The sequence below is a fragment of the Chanodichthys erythropterus genome, chromosome 10 (assembly GCF_024489055.1).
Source record: "Chanodichthys erythropterus isolate Z2021 chromosome 10, ASM2448905v1, whole genome shotgun sequence".
NCBI classification, from domain to species: Eukaryota; Metazoa; Chordata; class Actinopteri; order Cypriniformes; family Xenocyprididae; genus Chanodichthys; species Chanodichthys erythropterus.
The window spans coordinates 51,922,157-51,933,163 of record NC_090230.1 but is presented as its reverse complement, the minus strand read 5'-3'; the positions used below and the strand labels follow the sequence as shown (position 1 = coordinate 51,933,163).

Sequence of the window (11,007 nt, the reverse complement as noted above, 5' to 3'; positions counted from 1 at the left end):
AGGGAAGGCGTAGGACATACGGCGTAAGCGTTTTGAAGAATGCTGAAAGGGGAAGCACGTGCAAGGTGATAATTTGTGTTTATAAAGCATATACAGTTGTATTTTTTTCGAAAATGACAGATCGTTTCTCTAGATAAGACCCTTATTCCTCGTCTGGTATCATTTAAAGCCCTTTGAAGCTGCACTGAAACTGCAATTTTGACCTTCAACCGTCTGGAGGCCATTGAAGTCCACTATAAGGAGAATAATCCTGGAATGTTTTCATCAAAAACTTTCATTTCTTTTTGACTGAAGAAAGAAAGTCATGAACATCTTGGATGACATGGGGGTGAGTAAATTATCAGGGAAATTTTATTTGAAAGTGGACTAATCCTTTAAATGATGAATGGGACACCCTACGGTCTTGTGGACTTAACGGACACGCACACTCATCAGCCATTGTAAGTCCACAACAAGACCGAAAGTGCACATGAAGTGTGCCATTTGGGACAGGGCCTTCTTCCAGCGAGATTCTGAAGTGCACATTCGCTGAACACTTTACTATCCCATGAGGCCATTGGAGGTGATTTTTTTTTTTTTTTTTAATTGACATATATAAAAGCAAATGTTACAACTCAAAGAATTTAACAACAATAATAGAGTTATAAACAGTACACAAAAAGCCAGTAAGGAAACAAGTGGAGGTGATTTATCAATGGCAGTGAAGCAACGCAACTGATGCTGGTAGGTCATGTGATCATTACAACATGGCGAATGTAGTTCGTCCAGATTATGTTCACACACAAAACATACTTTTAGCAGCCGCAAAGTAATTATTCAAAAGAATGTGATTTCGGATGCAGCCCAAAGTCCTTTGTGAATTATGAGTGAGTTATTGAATCATTTTCTTTTTATTTTATCCTTTATTAAAAATGTTCATGCCTACAGATCTAACATGCTCCAGGAAAAATTTAAGCATCTTCTCCACAAATGACAACTAGAGAGATATTTAAATTATTCCTCCATTTTGGTCATGACCTTTATCAAGCTATAGAGAAAAAAGTTATTTAACAGATTTATTGCTCTCTTTCTCTCCTTGTGAACAAGACTGACATGTTTCATTCAGACTCTTCTAACGGATGTATGCAAGTGCTATGTGCTTATATGCATGATCTTTATTGTAAATGTAGTTCACAGTCACTGAATTTTTGAATATGCACCAATTTGACTATATAAACTGCATATTTAAAGCAAACCAAGTTCTGATTAATGTTAGACCTATAAAGAAATTATTAAAAAAAAAAAAAAAAAAAAAAACACAAAAGAGGGTATGCAAATGTCACATTAGAGATCATTGTGGTGAATTTTTGATTATTGACAGACCTTTTGATATTGCATCAACATAATGCTTAATCTTTCTTAAAAAAAACTTTTACTGTTTACATTTAAAAGTGAAATTCATAATAAAACATGAACGTATAGGCTAACAGATTTTTTTTTACATCTAAGTCAAAGAATACGTCTGCAAATCATTATGATCTATCAAGACAATATCTTTCCAAAGATTTTGAGTAGCAGTGAGTTTTGTATCTGCACATTTGAACCGCGTGTTGCCACCTTCCTTGCGTGACGTCAGTCCAGTTGTTTTGGGTCGTTCGGCCAATCGGAAGCGCGCTCGCACTTCTACAGAAGCCGACGTGGGTCCATCCTCGCGCCAGCTTTTATCCTCCGTTACTCATCACAACGCCCCCTCGGTAGGGTGCATGCACGGGGCTCTGCTTTAAACAGCAGCTCTGACATGGAAACCCCATTGCAGTTGCAGAACGATTTCTATCCAGAGCAGCACCAGCACCAGCACTACTGCGGACGGGAGGAAGAGCGCTCCATCAGGCACTGCACCTGCAACAACTCCTCCACCTGCGAGGATGCGAGAAAAAGCCAGCATTTCCACGGGACGCCGCTGGGAACTTTAAGGACACCGTCCGTTTCATCTTCAACCAGGCAAGGCGCTCAGTACAGCGAGTTCACGCCTTCTAGTCATGGTAGTTCATCCAGACATCATCATCATCATCACCATCCTCATCGCGATCACAACCGGCAGCAAATTCGGGGCAGTCCGGCCAGCAGCCACAGAGAGAGTAACTCTTACACCCAAATAGCCATGAGCAGCTGCAGATACAACGGCGGCGTGATGCGGCCGCTCAGCAACTTGAGCTCGTCCCGCAGAAACCTGCACGAGTTTGATTCGGAGTCCCAGCCACTGCAGCCAGTCTCTGCGGTGGACGCGTCCGACACGCTCGCCTCCAAGCCGGAGAACAACTCCACCACCCTCATGCCTTACGCTACGGGGGACGGAGGAGGAGGCGGCGGCGGAGGAGGAGGAGGAGGAGGAGGGGGTGGATGTAGCCACAGCAGCAGCAAATCGGGCAAAAAAAAGAACCAGAACATCGGACAGAAGCTCGGGCACAGGAGGGCCTTGTTTGAGAAAAGAAAGCGTCTGAGCGATTACGCGCTCATCTTTGGGATGTTTGGGATCGTGGTGATGGTCATTGAAACTGAACTCTCGTGGGGAGCCTACGGAAAGGTGCGTAACTTAATAGTCCCCAAATCCTGCAGGTCCCCCATCTAGGTCAGAATTCATTAAGTCGAGTCTGCCTGCTGGCGAGCGAGGAAAAACTACAAGTTTGGAAAGTGTGCGGTGCGGATGGATGGATAGATGAATGAAGAACTGTGGCAAGGTCACGTTTTCTGGAAAAAAAAAAAAAAACGTTTTGCTTTGCTTTGGCATTTTATCTCTATGGAAGAGTTTTTATACTTTACACAAAAAAAAAATCTCTTATGCCATATCGAAATGGAAAATAACTAGAAACATTTTTTTTCTAATTCTCCTCCTTAAATTCACGATTCTTTTATGAATTACACATTTAAGCTATAGCCTAGTTATTACCCAGGCAAGAGTGCTGTCGTTCGGTTGCCTATATCAGCATGGCTGTGATTTGGCCGTTGGTAAAATTGCATTTAAACAACAGCCCAATAAACAAAAATTTACACAACTCCAAATCTTTTTGAAAGAAACCACTGGAATGTCGCAAAGACAAACAAGTGAAATGTCCTAATGTTGTTATAGTAAATAACAGCACTCTGGAAGCTCAACCAATCAAATTACAGGAACTAACTCTTGTACATTTATCAAGTTGAAACTCAAATTCTTACTTAAGTAAGTAAGTAATAACTTAAGTTAGAGTCAGTTGCGCACCCTTCTTGGACTTTCTGTACAATATTACTGAATTTTTTTTTTATTATTATTTATTTGTAAATGCATTTATATTACTATAAATATATAATTATATATGCATCTATAAAGGTCCCAAAGAGGATATGCATTACTGAAATTAAATTTGGCACATAGTTGCCAAATGACAACATTTATATATTCTTAGTTTATTGTAAAACAATGTTAGATACAAAAACAGCTATTTAATAACTACATCAGAAAAATGCGACACCTGAAAGAAATGTACAGAATAAGTTTAATAGTGCAATCTGAGGAGCATATATTCTTATGTCTCCCCTGTAAGGGAAACCCCAGGAACATATGAAAAACAGAATTATTATTGTTTTGCCTTGCAGTGTTGTGGTTTTGAATAGTGAGAAATTGAAGGAAAATGTGTTGCCACATGGTGACAAGTCAAATTTCACTTAAATTATAATGGTGTCAAATGCACATGCATTAGTTCTTATTTTAAGGTGTAACTTAATCCAAGCACTCACATAAGTGTTCAAAGTCTCATAATTTTACAGCTTGCCGTTGAATCAGTATGCAATCATAGTGTATGTTTAAACTGACTAATCCAAATGAGTTGAATTTGTCTTTTTCTTCTTCTTTTTTCCAGGAGTCACTGTATTCTTTAGCCCTAAAATGCCTGATAAGCCTTTCTACAATCATTCTTCTTGGGTTGATTATCATATATCATGCCAGGGAAATCCAGGTAACCTACTCAAAAATAAGAAAGAGATGTTTACTGTGTTTTTTTTTGTTTGTTTGTTTGTTTGTTTTTGCTTTTTGCAGAAGGTTCTGCTGTCATATGAATCAGGGAGTTTCTTAACACATTCAGACTAATGCTCAACACATTGCTCTTGAAATGATATCCATTACCATAGAATTACAATCGGATTATCTTCAATAGCACTGCATCCTCTCCATTTCCCACTGGCTTAATCAAATCATGCCATGAAATCCTGTCAGTGACTTGTTGACCTTGCTTAACAGTAGCTGTTCACAGTTTATTAGCTAGTTGAATAGACAAGACCAGGTTGAATTCCTCGTAAAGTATGTTGAGTAGTTATTAATCTTCATAGAATCATTATAGATATGCTCTACCAGAGCATAACATGAGATTCATAATCTATTACCTGTGTTGAATATGGACTTGTGCTTTCTCAACAGAAATGTAGTTTATTGATTAGGTATGGAGGCTTTCAGTACAATGTCTCCATATTGTTATTAGTAAAGGTCCAAATCTGCACTTCAGGCAGTTTTTTGCCCATATTTGTTGAGAGAAAGAACTTCACTTGATGGTTGTAGTACTTGGAAAACACTCAGTCTTTTGACCTTGCATCAGTGAATTGCTGTATTACCGGTGAATTTTATGCAATTCGGCATCCATATCTCCATTGTAATGCATTTCTTTGCATTAAGTAATGCATTAACAACAAAAGATGCCTTTTAGCTTCTGCTGACGAGAATGAAATACTGTAAATTTCTCAACAGTCTCCATGATGATGTTTCTTAAAATACTCTGCAGCCAGAGAAATGTTGCATCAAAGATTTATTTGATTTATTCCACTTCTTTCTTTTTCTTCCTTTCATATTTATGCTTTTAGAGTTCCTATGGTCATATAAAACCAGGAAATTTGAGTGAATTTTAAAACTGTTTTTCAGGCCTGGGAAATTAATACAGTTAATTAATGAATAAGAAAACTAAATTAAAATGACTTAAATTATAAATGAACTTATGTGCATTATAAAATGATTTTTAAAAAAAACTTATCCAGTTGTCAAAATTGTGGGAACCCTGTAGGAATGATTTATTCATTATTATTTAATTCAACTTGCAAACAGACACAAATATCTCATTCAAGTTGAATAGGACAGACTTATTATGAAGTGAAACCATGTGTGGCTTTTCCAGTAGGGAAATATCACTGTTAATTTCTTGTGGGATGAACAGATTAGTCAAAAGGATTTAATCACAGACGGCCTTGTCAATTTCACATTGATTTACACAGTTTATTGCCTGGGGTTTGAATTTCATGTCCGTAAAAGCCTACACTCTAAAAAATGCTGGGTTAAAAACAACCCAAGTCGGGTTGAAAATGGACAAACCCAGCGATTGGGTTGTTTTAACCCAATTGTTGGGTTAAATTTTTGCCCAACCTGCTGGGTAGTTTTATTTAACCCAACTATTGTTTGAAAATGACTATATGGCTGACTTAAAATTAATCTAAAATGAAATTAAAATGTTCATTTATTAAACATTAATAAATGTTCATTTTCAAGATATTTTGGGTTCATTTTAAGTAAGCAATACTGTAATTTTTAAACAATAGTTGAGTTAAGTAAAACTACCCAGCAGGTTGGGCAAACATTTAACCCAACTGCTGGGTTAAAACAACCCAATCTCTGGGTTTGTCCATTTTCAACCCAACTTGGGTTGTTTTTAACTCAGCATTTTTTAGAGTGTAATTTCACCTTTTTTTTCTTTTTCTTTTACTTAATTATTATATATAAATGTTTGCATATTTTACACACAGATATTTAAATAAATTGTGTCCTAGTTTTTTTTTTGAGGGGAGGTATTCCCCATTTATATTTCAATTTTGTCTAAATGAAAAATCTAAATTTCTCACCTTGTCAGTTAAACACCTTGTTTTGCACAACTATGGGTAGTACAACAAGACAGCAAAGGACTAGCTAATGAGAATGCTATTTATTTATTTATTTATTATTTTGGTTGAATCTGTCATACCGTAATGGATATATTGGTTTTGACTGTTACTTGCGTTAATGGCAAAATATATAAATCAAGAACTTAGATAAGGCCAAAGAGCGCCAATAAGCTTGTACTGCCAGTAAGTACATAGTGCCAACAAGATTGTAGTGCTATTGGCAGAACGGAGAAAGTGTTATTAGTTAATAGTGTGAGTGAGTGTGTGTGTGTGTGTGTGTGTGTGTGTGTGTGTGTGTGTGCTTTTGTTTATATTACATTGTGGGGACCAAATGTCCCCACGATGTAATATAAACCTGAGTTCACCTACGTCGTAGGGACCAGCCACCGGTCCCCACAATGTAAATTAATTAATAAAAATACTAAATGATGTTTTTGTGAGAAAATAAAGATGTGCACAGTTTCCTGTGATGGTTAGGTTTAGGGTTAGGGGTAGGGGGATAGAAAGTATGGTTTGTACAGTATAAAATGCATTGCAGCCTATGGAAAGTCCCCACAATTCACAAAAACAAACACGTGTGTGTGTGTGTGTGTGTGTGTGTGTGTGTGTGTGTTTAGGGTCCCCTGTATGCATTTTGGACAATTCAAAAAAAAAAATCATCATTATTTACACATCTTAATATAATTCCAAACCTGTATGACTTTTTCTATTCTGTAAAACATAAAAGATGTTTTGAAGAATGTGGACGCTACTCCTTTACATACAGTATAACTCACAAAATACCATTAATGTGCATACAACTGCAATCAAATCTTAGTTGTGTGTATATATATTGGAAAACTGTGCATCAAAACAAATCACACCAGGGTTGATATTATATGTTTGATGAGAAGTCATAAAAATATTGAGAATATACATCATATGGACAACTTTTATGTTGTTTTATGTTGCTCGTCATTTTTTGTGCTTCACAGTATCCATCCCCATTCACTTGTAATTGTAAAAGAACAGCATGAGCATTCTTCAAAACATCTTGTGTGTTCCACAGAAGAAAGAAAGTCTCACAGGTTTGGAACAACATAAGGATGAGATGGAATTTTCAGTTTCGAGTGATTTATTCCTGTAAAAGGTCACATTGCTGGTAAAGTCAAACCAGTAGTGAGTCATTTGCTGTAATGTAGTTGACAATGACTTAAGCCGGAGAACGCCGTATGAATGATAAAATGTGAAGTTGCTGAAGTTGTGAAGTTGCTCAGTCAGACGGTTTCTGTAGTGTGATCCAGCATGACTTCAGGATTTTTGATACGCTGAGAGACAAAACAAGACGAAAATACATTGACCTTCAACAGGGATGGAAAAACGTGGAATTTTTCAAGACCGCAGGTGATGAATAGCCATTCACCTGAGATGTCAAAGAGCCATGTTGAGACAATTAGGTGTTGTTGGGCATAGCAGAGGAATGAGAAACCATGCAATCTGATGACAACAAAACCAGGCGATCTAACTTAGGCATAAAAGATTCTGGTGGCCGATGACCTCTGTCGCACTGATGAAGAGAATGCAGGCTGTAGAAAGTGGACCTTTTAAACTTACTGGATAGGATCTTGTATTTTATGGAAGCTTGTTTCCACTACTGAATAAAACAATAAAAGAAGTAATTGCGACTTTTTATCTCACAACTCTGACTTTTTTTCTTGCAATTGCGAGTTTACATCTTGAAATTGTTACTTTTTTTCTCAGAATTGCATGATATCAACTCACAATTGCGAGTTATAAAGTCAGGATTGAGAGATATAAACTCGCAATTCTGACTTTTTTCTCAGAATTGTGAGTTTATATCTCACAGTTCTGACTTTACAACATGCAACGGCGATAACTGTATTGGCTGCTGAGGTATATGCAACGTCGCTTGGCTGAGAGCGGCCTTTGAATTGAGCTCTTTCATGTCTTGTGCTTGATTTCACACAATTATGTCAAAATGTTCGACTTCACGAGTATCCTGGTAAACATAGTCTGTTATCATAAGTGAACGTTAACACAAGAAAACGCATGTGTAACAGTATCAGTATATCGGTGCATTATGTCTTAAAGTGACAGCAGCCTAATATTCCTGCTGCTGTCTGATTTTTAATGTTAACCCTTAAATGTATGACTGTTTCGACAATCATTCTTACATATTCAGGTCTTATCTAACACAGATGGATCTCTACCTGTCGCGATAATATAAAACTCCTCTGATATTAGGGTAACAATTACAGAAGAATAAAATAAAGCATATTTTGTTACCTTTTGGAGCTTGAAAGGGCTCCGTTTGAGCAGATGTTTTATGCCATCATCACTGTCCTCGTCAGAGCTCATTTCCCAGTAAATTCAGCAAATAATGGGCTATTTTTATGTTTGAGGTCACAAATATGAGCCTATTCACGATCTCAAACGTATTCTCAAAACTATATAATTTTTAACATCTTCAAAATCAATATTTCGTTCGCTAACCGCTTCACCAGATTCATCCTGTAACAGTTACAGTCATATTTGATTGCGTTCAGTACTTGCAGTAAATCGCTGAGCCATTTTAATGTTTTTCTTATTTTTTCGTTTTCTGTCTGAATGAGTCGTCACTTCAGCATTGTGTATCAGACATTGCCACCTTGTGGAATAAAGGTGAATTGCGCTTATTCCATCATCTAAGATTCAATTATTGTTGTGCAAAAAAAAAATATATACATACACTGATACACACTTCGGGTCGTTAGTGACCCTATACAATTTTTACAAAAAATGAATTCAAAAATAGGCATTCTTTTATAATTTTATGATTTTTTTTCTTGTTATATTCTTTATAATAAATTGATTGAGGAATACCAAGAATGTTCGTGTCTAACTTTAAAAAATGAATGAGGAGGAGGGTAGTGAATGACGTCCCGGGTCACTAAAGACCCGAGGTATGCATTTAAGGGTTAATCAAACAACAGACTCACTGCAAAAAAATCACTCACTGCTCTTTTGTAACTTTAATAAGGATTAATCTATATTTAATTTATACAGTGAAAGCTATGCAGTGTTATTTTACATTTGCATCTATTGTGTTTATTCTATTGTTTATTTGTGCTATTGCTTGTAGTTTTATTATTTGTTCTTATTTTATTACAGACTGTTACTTGTCTTTAATAGTGTTTGAAAATGATATTTTATATTTATATTGTATATTATATTTATGTAGAATTTTTTCATTTGCATTGTTCTTGTATTCCATGTAAAAAGTCTAGCGAGTAAAATAAAAAATTTACTAGCCAATGGCAATTCGAGCTGCAGTGTGTCCATAGAGGGTTGATAAGTCAGTCTTTTTCCCTCAGAACTGGACTTCATAACTTGCAATTCTGAGTTTGTATCTCACAATTCTGAGAAAAGAATTACAAGATATAAACTCGTAATTGTGAGAAAAAAGTCAGGATTGCGATGTTTTTATCACACAATTCTGATTTTATTGCTCTGCTTTTTTTTTTTTTTTTTGTGGTGGAAACAAGTTTCCATAGTATTCTCATAGAACTAGTGTTAAAAAAGAATAGTCCACAGAAATAAAAATCATCTGCCCCCACGTTATTTTATGTCTTTCTGTGAAACACAAAAGGAGATGTTTGGCACAATGTTTAAGCTGCTTCCATACAATGGATTTAGATGATGATTGATTTATACTGCCGACATGTGCCAAACTCCGAAAAGAACTTTTGTGTCTCATCAAAAAGCTCGAAAAGTAGTACATGCTGGCTGTAACACCAAGTTCATTGGTTCAATTCCCAGAAAATGCACGCATAGATAAAAAGAAGCCTCTAAGCCTCTAAGTGCAATTTAAAGTGAAATAACTGAACATAAACATACAAGCTTGATAAAAATGCTCATTTTATAAGAAAATTTCAGATGCTTCAACTGCATCTGAAGTCTTCAAATATATATATATCTTTGACAAATCCATGTATATATGGGTTTGAAACAGCATAAATGTGAAAAATGTAATTTTGGGTTGTACTGTTCCTTTAATACAATAATGTTTGTGCTCTGCGTACAAATGTTTTAAAATCTCACACATAAATTTGTCACAGTATATAGAAACATATATGGGCATGTTTGTACATGTCTGCGTGACGTGTACATGAAACAAAATCACTGTTTTGTAATATGCATGCAAATTTCCCCCCCCAAAATCCATTAAGAGCCCTGGCTCTGCAACCATAAATGCCTGAGCAGTTTTATTACTTTTCACACTGTTGAATTATAACGGTGTGTATTCATGAGCCAGTTGCGCTCTGTAATATTTAGGGCCCACAAATCTCTGAGGGACATCAATCATGGGAATGCTTTACCAGAAATATGTGCCTTTCTGAAAGGACCAGCCGGGGCCTATACCCATTAGAAGTACATGCACATCATTGCTATATTTGATACGAAATATTGGTATTTCATTCTTTTAACCAATAACTTTCATTTGCAGCAGGAGTTTTTTAACGATACATGGTTGCTAGCTGCAATTGAACCACAAATCATTTGTTTTCCAGTGTGTTTAACACTTGTATTGTCCGTGCACAACGTATAGGGCAGAAACGTGAGCAGCGCTGATGCACTATAGAGGATGTGCACTACCTTTTTCTGTGACAACTAACTCTACCTGAGACGACTGCCGAGTGTCACGTATCCATCCTTCACCACTGACCCCTGAGTTTTCACTGAGCTGGACTACAGTATAGATATTATGAGATTAAATCAGAAGTTTTTTTCTTTTAGATTAAATTAATGTGAGACAACAGCTGATTTAATTTAAATAGTATTTTTTTAAATGAAATTAATTTGAGACAACTGCTGATTTAATTTAATTTAATTGTTTTATTTAAAATAGTAGAGCATATATATATATACTGTAACTTAGCTCAGAGACAATTGTAAGGTATTATCATTTTAATGTTATAGAAAATGAATCGTCATATCTGAATTCAGTGTGCAAAAAAGTTTAAGTAGAAGGAATAGGATATACAGTTTCACATATTTTATTTAAAATGTTAAAGAGAGTTAAAATAGGTTACAGCTTAT

The 11,007-nt window shown here is 36.0% G+C and overlaps 1 protein-coding gene across 1 annotated transcript in view; it reads left to right on the top strand.

Annotated features, from left to right (window-relative positions):
* Positions 1-1,762: 1,762 nt before the first annotated feature.
* The window catches only part of kcnn2 (potassium calcium-activated channel subfamily N member 2), a 42,654-nt gene continuing 33,409 nt past the window's right edge, over positions 1,763-11,007 (top strand). Inside the window, exons 1-2 of the mRNA XM_067399413.1 lie at positions 1,763-2,563; positions 3,873-3,968. Coding sequence (XP_067255514.1) covers positions 1,778-2,563; positions 3,873-3,968 — 882 coding nt within the window. The 5' untranslated portion in view covers positions 1,763-1,777. The remainder of the gene's footprint in view (positions 2,564-3,872; positions 3,969-11,007) is intronic.